The 26,753-nt window shown below is 44.8% G+C and overlaps 1 protein-coding gene across 1 annotated transcript in view; it reads left to right on the top strand.

The window, feature by feature from the left end:
• Positions 1-26,753, top strand: part of TCAIM (T cell activation inhibitor, mitochondrial) — a 111,957-nt gene that overhangs the window by 70,665 nt on the left and 14,539 nt on the right. Inside the window, exons 5-7 of the mRNA XM_068101817.2 lie at positions 22,399-22,521; positions 25,201-25,298; positions 25,569-25,660. Coding sequence (XP_067957918.1) covers positions 22,399-22,521; positions 25,201-25,298; positions 25,569-25,660 — 313 coding nt within the window. The remainder of the gene's footprint in view (positions 1-22,398; positions 22,522-25,200; positions 25,299-25,568; positions 25,661-26,753) is intronic.

Raw genomic sequence — 26,753 nt, 5'->3', positions numbered from 1 at the left:
AGTCACGTGGGTGGCGATGTGAGCGACGCAAGCAGCCTTGACCCGGTCACTCAACCCGAGATGTTAGGAAGCGATTCCATCATGACTAAATGCATGCGTTCGCCCTTCTGGACCGGGCTGACTCCGGTTCAACAACTTGACATGTATAACAGGGAGAATGACAGGGCAGAGGCAGAGCGTGCTGCGGCAGCAGAGGGAGAGCGGGCAGCAGCAGAGGGAGAGCGTGCAGCAGCAGAGAGAGCGCATGCGGCAGCAGAGACAGCAGCAGAGAGATAGCGTGAGAGAGAGAGAGAGCGTGCGGCAGCAGCAGAAGCTGAACGCGTCAGAGAGCATGAGTTGCGAATGTTGACTGAACGACCGCGGGCAGAGGGGTCTGCTGCAAGAGTCCCGGAAACTGTTCATGTTCGTTTGCCGGACTGGACGGGAGACACGAAGCCAGAAGCGTATCTGGAGATGGCGGAGAAGTTGTTGGCTGCCGGTGGCATTGATGAGAGCTTGTGGGTCGGCCATCTTGTGAGCCATCTATCTGAGAGGGCGAGGGAGGTATATGCGAGGATGGCAACCGAGGACGCAAACAAATACAGGGCATTGAAGGCCGAGATTTTGAACGCCTATGCGGTGTCCGCATGTATTTATAGGAGAAATTTTTTCAGCTGGACTCGTGAGTCCAGTCAAACCTATGAGGAACATTCGCGGGCCTTGTTGGAACAGCTGCAGAGATGGTTCAAGGGGAGCAAGGTTGAGTTACCTCAAGTGGTTGCGGAACTCCTGGTGCGTTACCGTATCGATCAACAGCTGCCGCCTGACTTAGCATTGTTTCTTGTCGACAAAGACACTGTTTCCTTGGCAGACTGCGTCAACCTTATTGATAAACATGTTTTGGCGTGCAAAATGCTGCAAGTCACGCAGTCGCGTCGTAAGACGGAGGAGTCTGCGATCAAGACCGCCCCCCGTCTGCCCGGCGGCTGGATCGAGGGGAGGGGTTCTCCGATGCCCTCCACTGGTGGCGGTCGCGAGCCGCAGACCAGGGCAGGGCCCTGGTGCGATTTCTGCAAACGCGTGGGGCACGGTGAAAACCGCTGCTTCTCTAATCCCGCTAGTCCGGCCTACCGAGGCAACCCTCCTGTTAAGTCGGAGGGAGATCAGTGGAGCTCATCCGCCGGGCCCTCGCACACGACGGTGGCATCGGTGACCGAGGTCACTGCCACCGAGGCTAATTCCATTCATCCACTGTACCAGGATTATTCAGGGACAGCCTTAGTGGGTGGCCCTGATTCGATGCTGAAGTTTGAGGCCCAATACCTTCGGGATACTGGGGCGACACGGTGTGTTCTCCGGGCGGGGGTAGTTCCGGCCTCTCAGATGCGTTATACCGGCGAGTATACCCTCCTTCGGGGCATTGACCGGGTTCTTGGCCGGTATCCCCTTGCCCTCCTCGAGGTCCGGAGTGACATTTTTAAGGGTCCAGTGACCTGTGTGGTGGTACCCTACTACCCGATACCCGGGGTCTCCTTGCTGATTGGCAATGATGCCATGGCCAGGGAGGAGTCATTGACTCTGACCTGTGGGGGGGTCACTAGATCCCAGAGTAAACAGGCGGAGAGAGTGGCGGAGTCAGACATATCTTCACTCTGGCCCGAGGAGCCTAGCGCCTCGACTCCAGTTCCCGACGGTGACGTTGCGTCAGCTGAAGTCCACCCGAGCCTCCCGTCAAGCCACCCTCAGGTGCCGTGCTCCTCAGGGACCGCTCCCGCCATGTCGCGATTCAGCAGGAACGCTAATGCTAAGGTATATGTGGGAAACCTGGGCAATGGAGCAGCGAAAGCCGAGCTAGGGAGGGTCTTCGAACATTACGGACCACTCCGCAACGTATGGGTTGCTCGAAACCCACCTGGATTTGCAGTTGTTGAGTTTGAAGAGCCACGAGATGCTGAAGATTCGGTCAGAGCCCTTGATGGAAGGTTAATTTGCGGATCGCGTGTGTGCGTCGAGATGTCGAATGGCATGTCGCGGCGGCCTCGTTTCAGACGCCCTTTGGTCCGCAGGCCTTTCGACCCGAACGATCGATGTTACCAGTGCGGTGAAAGGGGTCATTACGCATATGACTGTTGTTCTCGACACCGGAGGAGTACCCGCCGCTCTAGGTCTCGGCCCGTTTCCTTCCTGTCAACGCTTCCCCCAACTTGAGTTTGGCCCCCTTGCCTCTCTATTGTGCTTTGTGTGAAGTGTAACTCTTGTAGGGTAGATATTAATGTGGTGTATGGTGTTAAAATTTGTGTGTGAAAAAAAAAAAAAACCAAACTGGTTCATTGTTAACCTGTTAATGCCTGTTAATTGCCTGTGCGTTAATAATTGCGTTATTGTTGCGCTATTGCGTTGCGTTGTATTGTTGCGTTGTTGCGTTATTGTTGTTAATAAGTGTTAATAATTGTTAATTGCGTTAAATGCCTGTTAGCGATTACCGCCATCATCTTGCCATGTGATTTGCACCTACTACAAATACTGGTTTTAAAAACGCCGTCTATTCGACGGGGTTTTTACTTAGGGGGGGAGGACTGTGAGAAACCACCGGTGAAACCACCTGTTCTCACCCAGATTTGGTGCCCCGCCCACCGCGTGACGTGGCCTCCTTGGAGCCTCACACGATCGGGAGGCGATTCGGCACGTGATTGGTGGAGAGTCCAGAGAGGCGGTCGCCATCTTGTGCAACGGACGCGGCTCGAAGGCTCCGAGTGGGAAATCTCAAAAGGGCTTTCCTTGAATCCTCACGACAGCCGAGTTGGGCTGGTCGATTACAGTTCGGTATTTTACGAGCGAGTAACTCCGGAAGAAAACGAGTGATTCCCGGATCTCGTAGATTGGAACCGCGAGTGATTGCCTGCTTCGTGTTGGAGCTGCTGGCCGACCGTTACTGCCGGCCTTGTGCGGTGAATTCCATCCTGTTACCCTCCGAGTCCCGGAGATCGTCGATTGGAGCCGCGAGTGATCTTACCTGCGTCCTGTTTGGAGCGTCTGTTGCCGACAGTTCCTGCAGGCTTTGTGCAGTTTATTCCATTCTGTTACCATTTATGGTTTTTGTGATCGAGCCAATAAAGCATCGTGCCTTACCCCTAGAAGGCCGATTAAAACACAATTGTGTTTATTGAGTTCTCTCTGTCCACTCCGTGGACTACTTGAAGCCCGGACATTAACGTCCGTATTCCGTGCTGGGAACCATTTCACAGCCGGGATCGCGACAATATATATATATATATATATATATATATATATATATATATATATATATATATATATATATATATATATATATATATATATATATATATATATATTGTTACGGATCGCGGTTAGATGTTATTTCGACCGAGCGGTGGTGTATTACCGCGACCTAACAGTTATTCCCCGACTGGACCCCGATTCCACCCAAACGTTGACCAAATCGCGCTATGCTAAATCAATGATGGAAAGGACACAACGACTGGGATAGATGAAACGACGCAAGGGGTACAGTTCTCAAGACCTCCGGAGGAGGATATAATTACAGTGGGGGAGAAAAGGGGTAGATTACAAGGTAGTGAGGTAAAGGACACAGAAGAGATGGGCACTTAAATACAATCTTATCTTATCCCAGACAGACCAGAGACAAACGGAACAAGGCTGACTTACACAGGGATTGATGGCAGGAAGGGACAGGCAGTCGATAGCACAAGGTGCACCTTGGCTCAGGGACAGGATAAAGCACGGTCCAGTCCAGAGATGCGGGGAGGCCTCACAGCGCTCGGAGGTGGCGTCTTTCTCCAAGCTCAGCGCGCATCTGACGTCACCTCCCTCTTCCTGCGCATGCTCAGTGGGGAGTGACACGCCCTCGGCTGGTTGGCTCCGCCCCAGATGGGACCGGTCCGCCGCTTCCATTGGGTGCGGGGGTTACCGGGCTCCGCCCTTGACGAGGAGCTGACAGGGAGCCCCTATTTCGTAACCCCGTCGAGCACATGTTCGATGGCGGCTCGCTGGGAAGGCCTCATGCCCTCCCAACACCCCCTACCAACCAAGCCGGAGTGAGGACGCGCACTCCCTGTGCACGCCGCCGCCGTTGCTGTTGTTGTTGTTGTTGTTGCTGAACCGTGAGGAAGAGCTGCGGGGAGGTATTGGGAGGTCCTAAACTTCCTAACGGTGCCATACAATCACATTCTGGTGCAACGAAGGGTCAGAATTAATGGAAACGAGTCCTTAACTGACATAGACTAAGAATAACTAGCAATATGTCCTATAGTTGTCTTACATGAGATGCGGTGAACCTGGGCACGACATTTAATGGGGGAAATAGGGGGAGGTCGGGTCTACAGAGTGTTGTTTACAGAAAATGGGACTAGGGAATGGGGGATTGGGGATAGTTGGGAAGTATTGAGGAAATAGGGGAATATTTACAAGCGGATATGGATGGATGCAAATCCCATATCCGCAACAATATATATATATATATATATATATATATATATATATATATATATATATATATATATATATATATATATACTGTATATATATATATATATATATATATATATATATATATATATATATATATAATAATAATAATAATAATAATTCATTTATTTTGTATAGCGCTTTTCCAGAAGCCCAAAGGCGCTTTGACAGAGTGGAAAACATAATGCATAACAATACATGAAAACAACAATTGCAAAAAGACAAGAATCAAGAAAACAAACAGCAGCGATATACGGCATATATATAAGACAAGAATCAAAAAGACAAGACAAGAATCAATAGGGAAATATTTAAAGCAAAAGGAGGGAGAAGGAGAAGAGATAGTCAGGGGTTAAATGCTGTGGGTTGAATGTTGAATGCAGCGTTGAACAGGTGGGTCTTTAGTGATGTTTTGAATGTGGTGAGTGAGGAGGAGTCTCTGATGGTGTGAGGTAGTGAGTTCCAGAGGGTGGGAGCAGCGATGGAGAAGGCCCTGTCCCCCCAGGATCTGAATTTGGTCCGGATGGAGGGGGTCAGGAGGTTGGTACCAGCAGAGCGGAGGTTGCGGGTGGGAGTGTGTCTGGAGAGGAGGTCAGCCAGGTAGGATGGGGCCAGGTTATGGAGGGCTTTGTATGTCAAGAGGAGGATTTTGTACTGGATTCTCTGGGGGATGGGGAGCCAGTGAAGCTTGTAAAGGACGGGGGTGATGTGGTCACGGGTCCGGGAATGAGTGAGTAGACGGGCAGCGGAGTTCTGAATGTATTGGAGTTTATTGGTGATTTTTGAGGGTGAACCATAGAGGAGGCTATTGCAGTAGTCCAGATGGGAGGTGATGAAGGCGTGGATGAGGGTTTCTGCAGCCGTGGAGGAGAGGGATGAGCGGAGACGGGCAATGTTTTTCAGGTGAAAGAAGGCTGACTTTGTGATCTGTTTAGTGTATTTGTCGAAGGAAAGGGTTTGGTCAAAGATGACGCCAAGATTCCGGATGTGAGGGGAGGTGGATACTGGGATACCGTCGATGTTGAGGGCAAAGTTATGGGTGGATTTTGTGAGCGTTTTTGGGCCAATGATGATTATTTCAGATTTATCACAGTTAAGCTTGAGGAAGTTGATTTGAAGCCAGGATTTTATTTCAGTGATGCAGTTTGTCAGGATAGAGTGGGTGTCGGTGGAGACGGACTTGGTGGAGATGAAAAGCTGGATGTCATCGGCGAAGCAGTGGAATTGGAGACCATGACGGCGGATTAAGTGACCGAGCGGGGACAGGTAAAGGATGAAGAGGAGGGGGCCAAGAACTGAACCTTGGGGGACACCTTGGGGGAGGGGAGCAGTGGGGGATTTGCAGTTATTGATGGAGATGAACTGGCATCTGTCAGAGAGGTATGATTTAATCCAAGAGAGGGCAGTGCCGGTGACGTTAAAGGTGGATTCAAGTCGGGTGAGGAGGATAGTGTGATCGATGGTGTCAAAGGCAGCGCTGAGGTCGAGGAGGACGAGAATGTTGAGGTTGCCAGCGTCAGAGGAGAGGAGAAGGTCGTTGGTGATTTTGAGGAGAGCAGTTTCAGTACTGTGGTTGGAGCGGAATCCGGATTGGAATGTTTCATACAAGTTATTGGCAGAGAGATGATGTTTGAGTTGAGTGGCTACAGCGCGTTCCAAAACTTTTGACAGAAAGGGTAGGTTGGAGATGGGTCTGAAGTTGTTTAGGGTGTCAGGGTTTAGACCAGGTTTTTTTAGAATGGGGGTAACAGCAGCAATTTTGAGGGAAGGTGGGACGATGCCTGTAGACAGGGAGGAGTTTATTGTTGCAATGATATATATATATATATATATATATATATATAATATATTGTTACGGAATCCAGACGACGGCGCTCCCCTTACCAAGGGGGGTTAACCCCTTGTCCTGTATACTGGCCGTCGCCGATCCTGGGGGTATGACGTCACGCCCGGTCAGCGCTGAATAGGGTATTAGGCCTACCCGTCCTATGACCTAAGTACCAGCGCCTCCCGGTACGCAAGGAAATACTACCGCCCGTGCCGCAGTGTAATTGATGGATTGCGCCGAGCGAAGCGAACTGCGGCGCGAGCCGTTTAACAATGACTAAACCCGATTGCGAAGCGTTGGCCGAAATCGCACCACAGGAACTCAATAAAGAAATCACGAAAGCGATCGGATGAGAAAGGAAACCAAAGTAAAGGGAGAACAGATATTTATTATTATTTACACAAAACCCAAAGAAGAAGAACGAAGTAATTTACAGAAAGAGCAGAGACACAGTGCAATTCTTAGCTTATACAGGCTTAACTTATACCCAGGACAACACAAAACAAGACAAACCCACATACACTAATGGGGAAATTGCAGGCAGGTATGAATGGAGGGATGAGTGGGACCACAGGGCTGGAGGGGTGAGGTTCAATTCCGTGCAGGACTGGAGGCGAGCAGCCGCCGACTCTCCGCACTCTGGTTCGCACGGCGGGATACTCGTGGCAGAGCGTCAAAGCTGCACGCTGCAGGGGCTGTTGTGAAGCAGCGTCTCTCGCCTCTCTCTCGTACCTCCTCAAGCGCCTTCTTCCACAGAACTGACCTCACACGAACCTCACTTGACTTCTTGATTCGCGCTCCCTCACTCATCTCCATAAGCAGTCCCTCACTCACCCTTTTATGGCCTTGCCCGAGATCAAGCCGCGGGCTTCGAGGGCACGCCTACCGGGTCGCTCGCCGCGGTGCCGATTGGTGGTAAGGGCGCTCCCTGGCTCCACCTTCGATGATGAGGGGTGGGCCACGCCCTTCTTCTCCGAGCTGACCATGTGCGTAATGGAGGCGAACGCTGCTGGCAATGACGTAACGTAATTCGGAGAGGGAGAGCAAAATGGACCGAATGGGGCCTATCTTATTTGATTGATGCAACGCAAGGTCAACTACTGGAAACACATCCTTACCTGACACACATAATAATGAAATAACTGTTCGAAGGGCCTATGATTTGCTACGTGTTGCAATGTGGACTAACTAAGGTGCACTCATTTCAATTAACAGCCAATTAAGGGGAAATGTACACAGGGGTTATTTATAAGGGATTTTACTACTATATTTACAAAGTGAAGGTTCTAAAAACTGCAACTATATATATATATATATATATTGCACCTTTTTTGTGCAAAGCGGTGATGTTGGCAGATTTCCAAGCAGATGGCAGATGACCTTGAGCAAAAGAGAGGGCGAAGAGAACAGAGAGAGGGAGTGAAAGAGCGGAAGAACAGGATTTTAGGACCCGTGGGCTGATGCCGTCAGGTCCAGTTGCAGAATTACATATACAGTTGCAGTTGACATATACAGTCACGTGAAAAAGTAAGTACACCCCATGTAAAGTTTTGACTTTTTCAACATATTTCAACATACAGCTATTTGATCTTCATTTCAACAATATTGATAGATAAAGCTGATATAATATAACAAATATGAAACATTTACATTTTGTAGTCCATTGTATAATTTAAATAAACATAAATGCAAATTTCACATGTGGAAAAAGTAAGTACACCCCAACATTTATCACTACTTCAAATATTTAAAATTAGAATGAGGTGCACCAGCTCAGGTGCAAATGATTAGAACATCGTTAGAGAGGATCTTGGAGGAACCTGTCTTATTTAAACCTCAGACATTTAGTTTGGTTTGCTCTTTGTTGTTGAAGTGTGCGGCGTCACCATGCCTAGATCAAAAGAGCTCTCTGAGGCCTTCAGAAAGAAGGTTAAAGATGCCTACGAGTCTGGAAAGGGATTTTAAAAGATCTCCAAACAATTTGAAATCAATCATTCGACTGTCCGGAAGATCATCTACAAGTGGAGAAGATTCCAAACAACTGCCAACTTGTTCAGGCCAGGCCGCCCCAGCAAGTTCAGCCCGAGAGCAGACCGCAAGATGCTGAAAGAAGTCTCTAAGGACCCCAGAATGTCATCACGTGACCTACAGGTAGCTCTTGCCACTGTTGATGTCAAAGTGCACGAGTCTACCATTAGAAAGAGGCTGCACAAATTTGATCGACATGGGAGGTGTGCCAGGCGGAAACCTTTGCTGTCCAGAAAGAACATCAGGGTAAGACTAAAGTTTGCCAATGAACACCTAGGCAAAGACCAACACTTCTGGAACAATGTGCTCTGGACAGATGAGTCAAAGGTCGAGCTATTTGGCCACAGTACCAGAAGACATGTTTGGCGAAAACCAAAGACAGCATTTGACCACAAGAACCTGATACCATCTGTAAAGCATGGTGGTGGAAATATTATGGGTTGTGGCAGCTTTGCTGCATCAGCGCCTAGGCAGCTCACCATCAGAGAATCCACTATGAATTCTTCATTGTACCAGAGGGCGCTTCAGGATAATGTGAGGCCATCTGTCGGAAAGTTTAAGCTCAACCCGAAGATGTACCTTGCAACATGTCAATGACCCTAAACATACCAGTAAATCCACCAAGGAATGGCTGAAAAGAAAGAAATGGAGGTTTCTGGAATGGCCAAGTCAAAGCCCGGATCTAAATCCCATCGAGATGTTGTGAGGGGATTTGAAACGAGCTGTGCATGCAAGAAACCCCTCAAACATCGCACAGCTGAAAGAATTCTGCATGGAGGAGTGGGCAAAAATTTCTCCCAGTCGATGTCAGAGACTGGTAGACAGTTATAAGAAACGCCTACTTGAGGTTGTTTCTGCCAAAGGGGGCAATACCACCTATTAGAGCGAAATAATATTATTATTATTGCTTTATTATTAGAGCAATACCACCTTTTTTTTTGATAAAAAAGAAGGAAATTGGTGGTCACGTCTCTTCAAAGCTGTCCATGCGCGCACGCTTTCGAAGTTAAGTAACTTTTCACAAGTGTGTTTTTGTCAAAACTGTATATTTCTTTCGGTGTGTGTAACTATTGGTGTGTCTTTAATAGTATTCTTGGTGTTGGTTTTTCATACCTGTGTACAGAATCGTCGGTTAGTTCGTGTCGCGTATTCTGAGGCCTAGTGTAGTACAAGTAGGCTACCGTGTCTGACCTTGGCTTGAGGCTTTGTTTCTGTCTCAGCGGTTCTTCGATTGCACTCGCAATTACTTTCGGCCTCTATTTTTCACGTTTCACGTTCGGTCTCTGTCTCTGTTTTCATCTCAACTCAAAAAAAATAATAAATAATCCATTCTCTGTTCTTATCCGTTGTTCGTTCTCATTTGTTCGTTCGTTCTTCGACCACGTTGTTAGTGATCACGTGTTCACGTCGTTAAAAAATGTTTCAACTGTCCCCTGAAGAACTGTATTCTGTCACATACTATAACACCTTTTTCTTCTTGTTCTATAAAAGGATGCTTTCGACTTGCTCACCAAATCTATTCATTCCAAAAAAAAATTCCATCTCTTACAGTTGCAGTGCCTATTTCATACATTCCCTTAACTCTCCAGAACTCCACCCATCCTTCAGTCCTCAAACGTATTTTTGACTCGAAGGTCTCAAGAAACTCATTTTACAATAAATGTTCGTTTCCCATTAATCGTACATTTTTCAAAATCCAATCTTACCCCTCCCCTCCAAATCTTCCCCATCACTCCTTCCCTCCAAAACTTCCCCATCACCCCTCCCCTTCAAAACTTCCCCATCACCCCTCCCCTCCAAATCCACCCCCTTGCCCCTCCCCTCCAAATCTTCCCCATCACCCATCCCTTTCAAATCTTGTGTCCAAACCCCATCCCTCTCTGTACCCACCGTACCCAGTCGTACCCAGCTGCTCCTGGACTCTGTGTCCTTTCCTCCTGACAAGGTGGAAAAGTTTCTGTCAACCCTCGACTCTGATTCTGCAACTGGACCTGACGGCATCAGCCCACGGGTCCGAAAATCCTGTTCTTCCGCTCTTTCACTCCCTCTCTCTGTTCTCTTCACCCTCTCTTTTGCTCAAGGTCATCTGCCATCTGCTTGGAAATCTGCCAACATCACCGCTTTGCACAAAAAAGGTGCAAAAACAGATCCCAGCAACTACAGACCAATCAGCCTTCTCCCAATTATCAGCAAAGTCATGGAATCCATCATTGCTTCAGATATGAAATCTTTCCTCTTCTCCAATGGCTTGATGTCTGATCATCAATTTGGTTTCAGACCTTGTCACTCTACTCTGGACATGCTGCTTCTGCTTTCTCAACAATGGATGGAGGTCCTCAATGCCAAACAGGAAATTAGAGCTGTCTCCCTTGACATATCACGTGCCTTCGATACGGTCTGGCACCCCGCTCTGCTCACCAAACTCTCCTCTTTTGGTATCCATGGAAATCTCCACGCATGGCTGGCGGACTTCCTCTCTAGTCGTAGTCAACGTGTGGCCCGGAATGGGTTTCTCTCATCTCCTCTTTCTGTTCAGGCTGGAGTTCCCCAAGGCAGTGTCCTGGGCCCTGTGCTTTTTCTGGTCTTCATCAATGATCTCTCTGACTCTCTTGAAAATCCTCTCTCTCTCTTTGCTGATGACTCTACTCTCTGTCGCTCCATTCTTCATCCCTCAGATCGGCAGTCTGCAGCCTCCTCACTCTCTGCAGACCTGGACAAAATCACAGACTGGGCAAACAAGTGGAACATGTCTTTCAATCCTGACAAATCTCACACTCTTACGATGTCTCTCCGAAAAGACCGACTGGACAACCCTCCCATACACTTTCTGAATAATCCTCTCCAAGAAGTTCTGTCACTCAAGCTTTTGGGTCTCACTATCTGCCATGATCTTTCCTGGGAAAACCACATTTCAAATCTGGCCTCCAAAGCCAGTCGCCGACTGGGCATCCTCCGTCGTGCGAAATCCTTCCTTGGCACACCTGAGCTCCTCACCGCATACAAGGCTTTCATTCGCAGCTCAATGGAATACTGCTCTCCCCTCTGGGCTGGTGCTCCTGCCTCACACCTGGCTCGTCTTCACGCTGTTGAAACCAAAGCATTCAGAATCATTGGAATCTCCCGCGATGAAGCTAACTCCAAGGGCCTCTCACTCACTCACCGCAGGCAGGTTGGTGGTCGTTCCGTCTTCTTCTGACTCCTCTCTGGCCTTGCCCCCCCCAGCTCTCTCTGGGCTCTGTCCCGCAAATATTCCTCCAGGTCGCACAAGATCTGCCTGCAACCCTCTTATGGTTAAACTGCCAAATTCAAGACTCTCTGCTCACCTTCACTCCTTCATTCCTCTTTTCTCCCGCCTCTGGAACAAACTCCCTCACTCTCTTCAATCCCACTCCACCCTCCAGGTCTTTAAAACAGCTGTTCACTACCATCTCTTATCTTCCCCCATCCAAAACCTTGATCTTTTCTACCCCCGCTAATTTCACCCCAATTCCACTTTTTTGAAATACCAACTTCTGTCCTGGAAGTCCTTGGTGTCCTCGTGTTTTATACTTCTCCCACCCCCCCCCCCCCCTTCCCTCGCCTTCTCCCCCCAAGCCCTCTCCCTCCCACACATCTCCCTGCTCTCAAATGTTGTGTGCTCTGAAGTGTTTGTGTGCTTCCCCTTCTCTCCCCATCTTGTCTTCCGCTCCCTCTTTTTATATATTTTGCTTGTCTGGTTGATTTGTTTGTGAAGTAAATGTCAGCTCTTTCACGAGCCTCGATTCAGTATACAAAAAAAAAGAAAAAAAAAAAGGTGTACTTACTTTTTCCACATGCCAAATTTGCATTTATGTTTATTAAAATTATACAATGGACTACAAAATGTAAATGTTTCATGATATTTGTTATATTATATCACCTTTAACTATCAACATTGTTGAAATGAAGATCAAATAGCTGTATGTTGAAAAAGTCAAAACTTTACATGGGGTGTACTTACTTTTTTCACGTGACTGTATATCTACAGTATATATATATATATATATAAAACTGTGAGAAATAGTAGAAACTCCAAGTACGAGCAGGGTGTCTCACTTCCGCTGAACCTGGGGACGACTAAGACGAAGACCTTTGTTGGTCGAAAGCTTGTCGAGAATTAAAGATCGACCGTCCTGAAGCTACGTCCGCGTCTGATTTAATCTCCCGATTATATATATATAGATATATATATATATATATATATATATATATATATATATATATATATAGATCTACAGTATATAATCTTATATATATATATATGTACATGTAAATATATATGTACATGTAAATATATATGTACATGTAAATATATATGTATATGTAAATGTATATATGTATATATATATATGTACTATATGTAAATATATATATGTAAATATGTATATGTAAATATGTATATGTAAACATATATATATATATATGTATATGTAAATATATATATGTATATGTAAATATATATATATTGTTGCGGATATGAGGATGGCATTTTTTAAATTGCATTGTATTGGAAATTGTTGTGTAACATTGTTGGATATGGCCCCTCCTGCCTCCAGAGTTGTGTAAAGATAAAAAGGGCGTCTCGGTAGTTAATTCCATAAACATCACATTGCAGGACACGATAAAACCCTTGTTCAGTAGCTTATATCTTATTATGTGTTTTAGAGTAAGGCCTTGTCTTCCATTAGAATGACACTCCATTGCACCAAGTGAAAGAATAGATTCCCTTCATTCCCATTCCCAAAAACCTCCATTTCCCCCTTTCGTCATTGCCAAGCCTCGATTGGCAATTACATCCCCTCCAAAGCCGCCATTGGCCACGAGGCAGGGTTGGGGAAGAAAGGCGGGTCCCCACCTCGTCAGAGAGGGGAGGAGTGAGTAAGCCCCACTCAACCAACCACAAACAAGGGGTTGGACTTCGAGAGGGTGTGGCAAGAAAGATCAAGGAGGTTCGCAAAGGTTGAGGGGCGGGGCATATATAACCCGCTGCGGGACGTTCCCCAAGCAGATGAGTTCTGAGTCTGAAAAGAGACGACCTTCAGAGAGACAAGTGCGCAAGGAGAGAAGGACGCGTCAGACGATTTGGGAGAAAGAAGGGGAGGACCCAAAAGAGCCCGAGACGTGGAGCGACAACCAGCCCCGGCCGCGTGCAGCGAGATACGCGTGCCGCCGTCGCCCTGCTCGCTCCCAGCCTGACGAGGCCCGGCTTGCTGTGCGCCCTGCCAAGCCTTCCAGCTTGTGGTCCGAGCTGAACATTGCTCCTTCCAGCCAATCCACTCTGCAATTCCCCGCGTGAGTCTGTGTCTTTGTTTGTTCTGTCCTGGGTATTAATTAAGCCTTTTAGGTAAGCTAGTCATTTGCACTGTGTCACCTGCGTCTCATGTCCCCTGTAAATAATCGTGACTGCTCTTTTTGCTTATGTGCGTGTAAACAATAAACCCCGTTACTCTTCTGTACGTCTTCTTCTTCCTCTTTGCATTCGGTCGCTTTAGAGTTTTCCCACATTGAGTAGCTGTGGTGCGATACGGCCAACGTCTGGGTGAATCGGGTGAGTCGGAAAAAAAAACTGTTCGGCCGCGGTTACCTCCGCTCGGTAAAAGTAACATCTAATCCGCGGACCGTAACAATATGTATCTGTAAATATATATATGTATATGTAAATATATATATGTATATGTAAATATATATATATATATATATGTACATATATGTAAATATATATATATACATGTTTATGTAAATATACAGACTTGGCATTTAATATGGAATATTTTTTTTGTGGGGGTGAACTTACTTTTCAAGATGACTTAGAACCAAAAGTTCATTGGAATTATGTTGAAATTATTCTAGATTTTGTTAATGTGACCTTTAAAAGAAACAAAAACCACATTTGACATTTCGAAGCAAATAAATTGATCCTTGAAAGTGATGTAAACTGATATCGAACTCAATTCACGGACAGTACTGTGTTAAACTTCTGTACGTTTTCCAGAAGTATCTCTTTATTTTGCACATTAGCCAAAAAAAATTTCAACAAAAGCTAAATTATGACTGGGATTACGGACCGTAAAATTACAGTTCAGTACTTCGTGTAACCCCCACGAGCATTCAGGAGAGCACATACACGTCGAGGCATGCTGTTCACGAGATTTGCCAAGGTTTGGACAGGAATCGCTTGCCATGCAGTGACAATAGTCTACTGCAATTCACGCACAGAGGTAGGCTGCTGGTCCAAGTTGTCGATTTGACGCGTTAATTCTGCCCACAAGTTCTCATGGATTCATATCCGGGGACATGGCATGCCACTCCATATGCTCTACACCACGGTCAGCAAGAAAGTGTTGGATCATGCGAGCATGATGAGGCCATGCATTGTCATCTTGGAAGACAAAGTTTCCTCGAAAGGCTGCACGAGCAAATTGAAGCAATGTTTCTTCCACAATGACTCTGTACTTGAACTGGTTCAGGTTTCCATTCAGAACAACAAGGTCAGTTTTGCCCCCTGCATGAAAAGCAGCCCAAACGGTCACCCCACCACCTCCAGCTTGGACTCTTGGCACTATACAATCTTCGTTGTGGGCTTCATGCACTTGTCTGTGCACTCGGATGCGGCCATCTTGACGATAGACCAGAAATCTAGACTCGTCACTGAAGGTCACGTGATTCCAGTGTCCTGGCTGCCATTGACGGTGCTCTCTGGCCCACTGCAATTGGCGCTGGCTGTGTTGTCTGGTCAGAAGTGGCTTTCTCAGGGGACGCCTGGCATGATAGCCTGCTTGAACCAGTCGTTGGTTGACTAGCCTTCTGGATACAGGCACATTTGTCAGTTGCTGCCACTCAGCCCTAAGCCGATTAGCTGACTTGGTACGGCCATTGCAGACTAACCGGTGCAGCTGGCGATCATCTCTCCTTGTGGTTCTGCGTGGACGTCATGGCCTCTATATTGGAGTAGGGACACCCCTCTGAGCATTTCGTTTCAGGATCTTTGACACCTGACCTTGAGTGATGCCATACTGCCGAGCAATAGCACGCTGTTTCATGCCAGAATTTCGTAAAGCCACCACTCCATGACAAACAGCATTGTCAAGTTGACGGACCATCTCCAGAGGAAGCGGCAATAACTTTTGGAGACGTGCAGCAGTTGTTTTCCACTAATACAGAACGCAACAACCCTTATATACCCGATTGTGAAGCCAATCGTCAAATGTACCTGTCCTTACATTTTGTCACGCCACCTGTGATATCATCCTGTTATTGACTTCTTGCTGCGAAAGACAATCAGTGACATGGTTCTTTCAACAAAGACATCACCGAAGGGTAAAAGAAAGTCACCAGATTGATATACTGAGTTCAGAAAGTAAAGCCAAGTCAAGGAAAAAAATATATTCCATATTAAATGCCAAGTCTGTATATATATATATATATATATATATATATATATATATATATATATATATGTAAATATATATATGTATATGTATATGTAAATATATATATGTATATGTAAATATATATATGTATATGTATATGTAAATATATATATGTATATGTAAATATATATATATATATATATATATATATATATATATATATATATATATATATATATATATATATATATATATATTGTAACGAATTTGAGAAGTGTAACGGATTTGAGAAGTGTAACGAATTTGAGAAGTGTAACAATTTTGAGAAAGTGTAACGAATGTGAAAAGTATGGTTTTGTTGTGTGTAACTGACCCTCGTAATGTAAAGAATGGTCGCAGCTCGTCCTCTTAGTTAATTCCATAAACCTACACACAGGACACGATATATCCTTTTAAATAGTTAGTCCCTTATTCTCTGTAGGCTAAGGATGTGTTTCCCACTAGTTTGACTCTTCATTGCACCGAATTAAATAAGAGTAGGCCCTCCGACGCCCCATGGCAGCTTCCAAGTGCCAGGTTTGCCACTTTGTTGCAATTGACACTTTAGGCACTTTGCTGCATTTTCATCTGCCGTCCACTTTGCAGCATTTGACTCCATTACGCACGAGGTAACGCCGAAGAAGAAAGGCGGGTCTCCACCTCGTCATAGAGGGGAGGAGTAAGTCGGCCCCGCTCATCCAACCCAGAACAAGGGGTTTGGCCTGAGAGGGCGGAGAGAGAACGCTTGGGGGAGGTTCGCAAAGGGTGAAGGGCGGGGCCTATATAACCCGCCGCGGGACGCTCCCCAAGCAGATGAGCTTTGACAGAGATGGGTCCAGGAGATGCGCTGGAGACGAGCAGGTGTGACCGAGCCGCCGTGAGACGTGCCGCGCTGCAGGAAAAGCGGACCGGGGCAACGCAAGGAGCGCACGAGGCAGCAGTACGGAGAAAGGAACTTCGCCCGCGCAGTTTGGGACCAAAGCTCGGCTTCTTGACGGCGGTGCCTTCTGGCCCGACCGTGCCCAGTACCCGCTGAACCTTCCTTGCCTCTAAAAGCCACCCATCTCCAAGCCATTCTTTCCGGCCTGCATTTCCCCGTGTAAGTGTGATCGTCCGTCTGTCTTTCACGTTGTCCTGGGGTTTATTAATTAAGCTTGTATAGGTAAGCTAATGATTTCACTGTGTCTCTAATACCTTCTGTATATTATTTTATTATCTTTCCTTCTCCTTGGTTTTTTTAGCCTGTATATAGTAGGAATAAATTTAGTAGTATTTTCAACCTTTTTTTTCGTCTTCTTCTTCTTCTTCACATCCGTGTCGCTTTTGTCTTTTCCATATTGAATATCTGTGGCGCGATCCAGCCAACGTTCGGGAAGGGTTAATCGGGGTAACTGTTCGGCCGCGGTGCCTCCGCTCGGCAAACAACATCCTTATCCGCGGACCGTAACAATATATATGTAAATATATATATATATATATGTATATGTAAATATATATGTATATATATGTATATGTAAATATATATATATATATATATATATATAATTATATATATATATATATATTAGGGTGGTCCACAGATATATGTAATATTTAATACTATTAAAAGTATTAATAGTGGATGGCTCCACAAGGCTGCCATTGTTCCTATGTTTATAAAGATCATCGGAACCAAATATGAGGTCAATTGGAACTTATTTAGAGGTTGCTCAAAAAATAACATTTTAAATTTATCCTGTTTTTTTCAGATGGCAGAAACTCGCAGCTCTTCCACAGTTTGGTTGCTGGGCAAGTCTGAAAAGGAAATAATATGTGGGGGACTACCAACCAAAGGACACACGTTGCAGAAAATGGTGTACCATCACATACAAGAATACCATACAGTTCGTGAAAGTGCCAAACTTAGTGTACAAGCTGTGTGCATACTGGGAGAAAGCACGAATTCCAGTGCAGAGAGTACATTCCTGTGAGCGCCAACTTTTGAAGTTGTATGATGCCTACAAACTGGTAAAGAAAAATAGAACCAAGACATTCGAAAACTATAGAGTGAAGGAGCAGATGTTCAAAGATGATCTTCAATCCCTCTTCGATATCTCACCAAATGATGCGCTTGAGAAAATGACGAATGAAGAAGACGAAGCATTCCTTATCATGCAGCGTGAGGATCCCTCAAGTTCACGTATGGGATCTGTGGACAACACTCTGGCAGTGAAGGAGAACAGAAAGCATATCAGGCTTGAGAATGAAGATAAAAGAAAGAAGAAACATGCTGCTGAGACTCCAACAGCAATGCAATCTGTTCCATCATCATCGGCTGTGGTTGATGATGATGATGATGAGTCTGAGATTGAAAGCTCCGATTCAGGGGACAATGAATTCAAACTCCAAAGTCCATCTTCTGCCAAACAGGCGAAAAAGGCTCCCATCAAGGTGATCACTCCAGCAATAGTGGCAACTCTGGACAGAGTAAATCTCTCAGATCGGCGTGCTATGTTTGTGGCCAGTGCTTTTGCACAATCTCTTGGTCATACCATTGAAGTCATTTCTCTGTCGCGCAGTGGAATTCGTCGTGCTCGAATTCGTGGAAGGGAAATAATGGCCACTGAAGAAAAGGCAAATTTCTCATGTAATAGTCCACTCCTACTACACTGGGATGGGAAACTGCTCCCTGATTATACTGGCAATCACAAAGAATCTGTTGATCGGGTAGCGATACTTGTAACTGGTATGGATACCGAGAAGTTGCTTGGAGTCCCAAAAATTCCCCAAGGCACTGGTGTAGCACAAGAAAATGCATGCATACAACTTCTTGAGGAGTGGAATGTCAAACAGTTGGTGAAAGGCATAGTGTTTGACACCACTGCATCCAACACAGGGCTGAGAAACGGAGCATGTACCTTCATTGAAGCAGCTTTGGATGCTAAGCTTGTCTGGATTGCATGTCGTCATCATGTGTTTGAAGTAATGCTCTCTGATGTTACAACTAAAGTCACAGGACCCACTAGCGGACCTGAGATCAGACTGTTCAAGAGGTTTCAGAAACAGTGGCCTTTAATTGACAAGAAGAGGTTCCAAGTAGGAGAACATAAAATATTTTCCGATAACCTTGTTGAACGTCAGAATATGATGCATTTTCATGCAGCTGCACTCGAAGAACAACACCCACGTGATCACTACGAAGAACTTCTGAGACGATGCCATACATTTCTTGGTGGATGTGAGGCCAGAGAGGTGAAATTCCATGCCCCAGGAGCTATGCACAATGCCCGCTGGATGATGAAAGCCATATATGCTCTCAAGATGGTTCTCTTCAAAGATCAAATAAAGCTAACATCATGTGAATTGAAGGGAATCACACAGATTGCTCTTTTTGTTGCACTTGTGTATGCGAGATTCTGGCATGAGGCACCGCTACCCACAAAGGCACCTCTCAATGATTTGCTTCTTCTTTCAACCCTTGATTCTTACCCAGATATGGTTGTCCGTGAAACTGCTGTCAAAGCATTCACTAGACACCTCTGGTATTTGTCAGAACACCTTGCTGCATTAGCTCTTTTTGATAGCCGGGTGGATGATGAGACAAAGGCAAAGATAGTGAAGAACTTCAAGCGGGCTCCAAAGCCAAACAATCTTCATAGGATAGATGCTAAAGCCTTCAGGCTTTCTGACTCAGTGGACACCTACATCACAAGTCGATCTCTTGAATTATTTGGTGTTGTCATCTCAGAGTCTGACAAAGAAGTATCACTGAGTTTTCTGGAAAAGGAGCCACACCTCTGGAACACAGATAACTCATACCAAGAGCTTGAGAGGAAGATACGCAGCATGAAGGTTATCAATGACTGTGCTGAATGAGGTGTTGCTCTCACATGAAGGTTATCAATGTCTGTGCTGAGCGAGGTGTTGCTCTCATCCAAACTTTCCATGACACTCTGACCAAGAATGAAGAGCAGAAGAAATTTGTGTTGAGACTTGTGAAACTTCATCGTGAAAACTTTCCAGTGTCAACCAAAGCCATCTTGTCAAAGAAGTAGGCAATGTTTTGAAACAAGTTTCTGAAAACAATGTTTCGTAAAATCATTCAAATTATGTGTATTCTGATGTTTACTTTGTTTTAATTGTTCTGATAGATTTGTTTTATCGTCTCTGATAGATATTTTATATTTTCTGATGGATGATTTATTTTTTCCGATAAATGATTTATTGTCAAATTAATACATGAATGTTTAATCTACTGTTTTGTTTTTAATCTTAATTTGACTATATGAATGAACATTGAACAATGAACAATTGAACATACATGTACATTGTACATTTTATATATATATATATATATATATATATATATATATATATATATATGTATATTTATAGTCACGTGAAAAAGTAAGTACACCCCATGTAAAGTTTTGACTTTTTCAACATATTTCAACATACAGCTATTTGATCTTCATTTCAACAATATTGACAGATAAAGGTGATATAATATAACAAATGTCATGAAACATTTACATTTTGTAGTCCATTGTATAATTTAAATAAACATAAATGCAAGTTTGGCATGTGGAAAAAGATATACACCCTTGGCTCTAATAGGTGGTATTGCCCCCTTTGGCAGAAACAACCTCAAGTAGGCGTTTCTTATAACTGTCCACCAGTCTCTGACATCGACTGGGAGAATTTTTTGCCCACTCCTCCATTCAGAATTCTTTCAGCTGTGCGATGTTTGAGGGGTTTCTTGCATGCACAGCTCGTTTCAAATCCCCCCCACAACATCTCGATGGGATTTAGATCCAGGCTTTGACTTGGCCATTCCAGAACTCTACATTTCTTTCTTTTCAGACATTCCTTGGTGGATTTACTGGTATGTTTAGGGTCATTGTCATGTTGCAAGGTCCACTTTCGGTTGAGCTTCAACTTTCCGACAGATGGCCTCACATTATCCTCAAGCACCCTCTGCCTCTGGTACAATGAAGAATTCAGAGTGGATTCTATGATGGTGAGCTGCCCAGGTCCTGATGCAGCAAAGCTGCCCCAAACCATAATATTTCCACCACCATGCTTTACAGTTGGTATCAGGTTCTTGTGGTCAAATGCTGTCTTTGGTTTTCGCCAAACATGTCTTCTGTTACTGTGGCCAAATAGCTCCAACTTTGACTCATCTGTCCAGAGCACATTGTTCCAGAAGTTCTGGTCTTTGCCTGGGTGTTCATTGGCAAACTTTAGTCTTGCCCTGATGTTCTTTCTGGACAGCAAAGGTTTCCTCCTGGCACACCTCGCATGTAGATCAAATTTGTGCAGCCTCTTTCTAATGGTAGACTCGTGCACTTTGACATCAACAGTGGCAAGAGCTACCTGTGGGTCCCGTGATGACATTCTGGGGTTCTTAAAGACTTCTTTCAGCATCTTGCGGTCTGCTCTCGGTCTGAACATGCTGGGGTGGCCTGGCCTGAACAAGTTGTCAGTTGTTTGGAATCTTCTCCACTTGTAGATGATCTTCCGGACAGTCGAATGATTGATTTCAAATTGTTTGGAGATCTTTTTAAATCCCTTCCCAGTCTCGTCAGCATCTGTAACCTTCTTTCTGAAGGCCTCAGAGAGCACTTTTGATCTCGGCATGGTGACGCCGCACACTTCAACAACAAAGAGCAAATCAAACGAAATGTCTGAGGTTTAAATACGACAGGTTCCTCCAAGATCCTCTCTGATGATCTAATCATTTGCACCTGAGCTGGTGCACCTGATTCTAATTTTAGGTATTTGAAGTAGTGATAAATGTAGGGGTGTACTTACTTTTTCCACATGCGAAATTTGCATTTATGTTTATTTAAATTATACAATGGACTACAAAATGTAAATGTTTCATGATATTTGTTATATTATATCACCTTTATCTATCAATATTGTTGAAATGAAGATCAAATAGCTGTATGTTGAAATATGTTGGAAAAGTTAAAACTTTACATGGGGTGTACTTACTTTTTCACGTGACTGTATGTATATGTATACGTATATGTATATGTAAATATATATATGTATATGTATATATATTGATTTTGAGGACATGCAAAGTGACTTTAAGGTTTTAAAAACTGACGTCATTTATTAATGCGTATGCAACACCTTACTAGAGGTTTGCGTCATTTTTGCAACCCCCCGCTCCCCCTTCCCTTCCCCCCTCTCATAGATCAGAGCAAGGATTTATAATTTGGTCACGTTGCCAATACACAATGGCCTCGTCTTTTTTTTTTTTTAAGATACAGTGGGATCTTTGTTGTTCGTTGTTGCTTGTGACGGGACAGCTGGCTTAACCTCATTTCCGAAGGACTTATTGATACAACCTCTGGCTTGCAAAGTACCAGAGTGGTCGTTTATAGTCGGGTTGGGAATCGAACCCTGACTGCATGGCTCAAAATTTAATCTGCTGCCTAACCAAGCTAATGCGGAAATTAGAAGGTTGCAGACAATGTAGTCTTTTGCAGGATGGGTTGTCATTGCAAACCTGCTTACATTCTCAAAAATTATTTTTTGTCTTTTACCACTAATATGTATTAATATTGCTTTATGAGGTTCAAGTGAAAACTTCAGATGGCTTCTGGCAAGTCCAAATTATGTCCCCTTGCTGAGTAGGTCATGGTTAAAGAAACGAGGAGAAGATGCGCGCGCCAAGCTGGAAGGCAGCTTCCCACTGCGTGAGCAGCTTCAAGATCTCACCAAGGATCTCTGCTTGGAGCTGCAGCTCACGGACATTCGGTGAGGAGCGTATGGCCCACCCTCATTGGAAAATCTGCTTGTGGCCACAAATTACCACCACCCTCTACTCCCTGCATACTTTGTGGTGACTTTGTTTGTTTTTCTTAAATTTGACAACTCATCACATTGACATGTAACACTGCAAGCTTCTACCCATCAGGTGCATAATGCATATATTTTAACTGGCGTCATTGATATTGATTCTATTTTAAGTTTGCTTTCATTTTATCTCCAATTTTTTGGAAACGTTTAATTGGAAATTTAACCCAGCTGTTATGGCTAACCATATGCGTAGGCAGCCTGCTGAGCTGAATACTCATCACAAAGCAAGATGCTTACAAGTTGGGATCTCAGGAGTGATTATATTTTGGCGTGAGGTGCTTGTCTCGCGAGGAATGTCTTGTACGTACAGTCATACACTCCGCCATAAATCCCTAAAGGTATTGAAGAAAGCTTCTGGTTAGTCTTGGAACATTCGGAGCTAACGTATGGCTGAACAAAATGGTCCTGCAAGCAGATGTGCTCAAAAGTTAATTTTGATTTTGAATTCGATACACGGCGTGAAGCTGGAAGGTGTGAAAACATTTTGCTGCCTCGGAGACATGCTGAATGGAGAAGGTGGATCGGACTCGGCAACGGTTGCTCGAGTGAGATGTGCATGGAAGAAGTTTCGGGAACTGAGTGGCATGCTGATGAGGAGGGGAGTGTCGTTGAAGCTGAAGGGAAAGGTGTATGCTGCATGTGTGAGAAGTGTTATGATTTATGGGAGCGAGACATGGGTAATGAACGTAGAGCAGCAACGAAGGCTGGAAAGGGTGGAAATGCGAATGGTTCGGTGGATGTGTGGAGTATCGTTGAGAGAGAGGAAAACAAATGATGAATTGCGAAAGATGATGGGAATCGAGCCTGTGATGGATGCTGTGAAGAGGAACAGGTTGAGATGGTTTGGTCATGTGTTGAGGAAGGATGAAAGTGACTGGTTGAGAAGAGTGATGGAAATGAATGTAGAAGGAAGTAGAGGACGGGGAAGACTGAGAAAGACTTGGCTAAAGGTGGTGGCAGAAGAAATGCGGGCAAGGGGGTTAACAAGGAGAGATGCAGAAAATAGGGCAAAATGGAGAAGATTGTCATATGGACCGCAAGGCTATCCCCCACTCTAGCAGGGAAAATGGCCTTAAAATGCCTGTTGTTGTTGTTGTTGTTGTTGTTGTACACACAGCAGATTCACATGAATGTTCGTAAACTTCACAAAGAACCAACATACTATTCGCTAATTCGGAACAATGAAATGCGCCAAGCTCCGTCTGCATTTGAGGCTTGTGACGAGGTAGGAAGACACTGCAGTTGTTTTTTGCCATCTTTGAATATTCCTGGTTAACCTGTGCCTCAGGAAGTCATGGTTCTTTTTAGCGGGAGAGGATTTGTATGTTTTGAAAAGTTTATTTGCTAACGCTAACAAATTTGATGATTTGATATTGCTGCGTTGATGGGTCTGACTAATGTCATCCGTCGCACCAGGAGTTTTTGCTACTCCTTCCTGAATATCGCCGAGCTTAACAAATTCACACTGTGTTCAATTAACTGTTCTTTGCCTTTGCAAGACCCTAACGATCACTCCTATCCGAGGCCGAACTTGGTGGTACAATACACGGGTGGTAAAAGGTGGGAAAACATCTCTTGGAGTTAAAATGGGGTTTATTAAAAGGGAATGTGGGGATAAGGGTAGACAAGATGTTATAATTAAAAAAAACAGGACAAACGAGTAAGGAGGCACATGCACTTATGAACAATGAAAAGGAATAACCCACTATGACGGCAAAAATGAATACTGGGACTTGCACAACAATAGGAAACGAGTGCGGGTTTTTAGCAAGGCACGAGCTGGTTTTGGATCCGTTATGGCCCAAGCTGGCTGGAAGATGGCGATGAGTCGAGGTGGCCTAACAAAGAGAAAGGAGAGGCATGCTGCCTCTGAAAAGGTCCGATTCCAACTCCAGCTGCCACATGCAGCGTGGTCACGGCCATCATAAACTTTGCGACCACCTTCATGCTTGGTGGGTCCATATAATTGGCCGCCCACGGCTGTTCCAGGCAGTCAAGCACCATCTTATAGGCAGTCCTGCCCCACAGGGTGGCCCCAATAAAAAGCATTACACCTCTCTGATGCTCTGCAGCTGACCTTGCCACCATGGCCTGTGGCGTGCCGTCTAAAGACTCCTTGCTCTTTCATTCTAAAACGCAATGGGCTTTCCAGTGTGCTTTTGTGCCCAAGCCTTCACCTGGCCTCGCTCAAAAACGGGAGGTTTTACACAACAAACTTACTCTATACTCTCTCAACATTAACACTCGATGCTTCCTCGGGGCACGTTTAACAATATGACTTACTCCTATACAAATTGCTATTACAAGAGGAACACAGCAATCACATGGTCCATACTGTTCTTACCACCCATCCCTCTCTCCTCTCCATTCCACGTAACAATATTATGAATATTGTAAACTATTAATCCATTTGTGCTTCGTGCTGATGTCTGATACCTAATGCGGACATGATTACCCAATAGACCAGGGCCCTGGGCTTTCTTTGTGTGTTAAGTATGTATGTAGAGTTTGGTTGATATTTTACTGCAAGATGAATGTATTTTGTGCTGAGAGGTAACCTTTGCTATTGTTTGGCAGATGGCAGCGTCAGTGGGGTCTTGCCTATCGTAACAGCCACTTGCACAGTTTGGCTCGGTTGGTGGAGCAGTATCCCGAGCCTGTGCAGTGCCTTCGTGGTAAGCTTAGGGTGCAGAAAGTGCACAACCTTGTTATTGCTACTTGTTCATCAGGGTGAGGGTTGTGCATTTGGTAACATTTCCTCTACCTTGCTGCACCTACTTCTCTTTCGACTTTGTTACTTGTCATCCTCACACAGCTACCTTCTGTTCTGTAAAAGCTACGTTCCGTCTCAACAGGTGTAAATAAAGCAAATCTGGTCGATGTTAATTTGCATCTTTTGGTGTCTGGTTATTGAATTTCACTCATGGGTTTGTTTTTACCTCCAGGAAAGACACTTTTGTTCACTGAACACTCGGGGGTCAATGCTCATGGTGATGCTATGTTGGGCATTATGGATGTACACCATCACTGGATCAAGGTACCTTGCTTGGGCCTACAGTATGGCCTGCATTCCACTCACGCCATAGAACAGTATAATAAGAGTGAATAATCACTCGTATTATACTGTTTTGTGGTTTAAGAGGAAAATACCTCCTCCGTGGATCTCCACCAAACGTTTATGGTGTGTCGTGTTCACATAGATTTTCCATAGGATATTTACCAGTCTGAAGGCTGGCACGCATCACCTGATCTAAGCAATATAGAAAAGATAAATGTATCTGATTATCGTACTTGACTTGGATGTCAAACAAATTTGGACCACTAAGTGCAAGAGATGCGTCACCTCCACGAACGACATGGATTTGAAAGGAAAAATGAAGGATTGTTTCAGTGATGGTCAGTTTTATGATAAGTTGATGTGCTGCCAAAGCATGATCAATATTAACACTCCATTGGCTCTTCCTGTGTGAACAATATGGTGCATATCGCATGATAGACTTTTTATGGACAGACATTTAAAATAAGGAAATTCAGCACGGAGCGACCTTGTGATCTTTGGAAGCATCCCGATTGGGTGAATCCGCATATCCCTTGACGACCGGTCGTAGAAATCAAACGTTCCCCATCTGCCTTATTGCGTTTATAATTGGAGTGCCATTCTTGTGGGGCACCAAGGAGCTGATTCTGCAGGTCTGAGTGTCTTTATTACCTTGAATCAGGAGGTGAATGCCAGCCTTCAGATGGCCCTTTCAATCTTGAAATTGATCGTTAGTATAGATTGGGTGTACGTTGTTCAGGGTGATGCAAAAGTCATGCTTCGTCTTCTTCTAAAGTCTGCTCTCAGGATGAAGCAATTCATGCATCATAAGGTTTAAATTAACTTAAAACTTTTCGATTTGATGTGCACATGACGTTTGAACTTTATTAATGCCATTTTGAAACGTTTTGTGTCATTGATTGATTACTCGTCCTTCCAAAGGTCACCTGATCAATTTGTGTCCTCCCTCGGTATTTTTCAATAAATATAGTAGCAATGGATTGATTAGAAGTGCATGGCCTTCCACTCATTAAAATCAGCTCCGTGCTCTTGTCTTTTGATAATTTTGTAGTCATCACTTGCGTGGAAGGAG

This window comes from Myxine glutinosa, chromosome 9 (genome assembly GCF_964187855.1).
Source record: "Myxine glutinosa chromosome 9, kmMyxGlut1.1, whole genome shotgun sequence".
In the NCBI taxonomy this organism is placed as follows: Eukaryota; Metazoa; Chordata; class Myxini; order Myxiniformes; family Myxinidae; genus Myxine; species Myxine glutinosa.
Note: the sequence above shows the minus strand (reverse complement) of the source record. Positions and strands in the feature narration are given on the sequence as shown.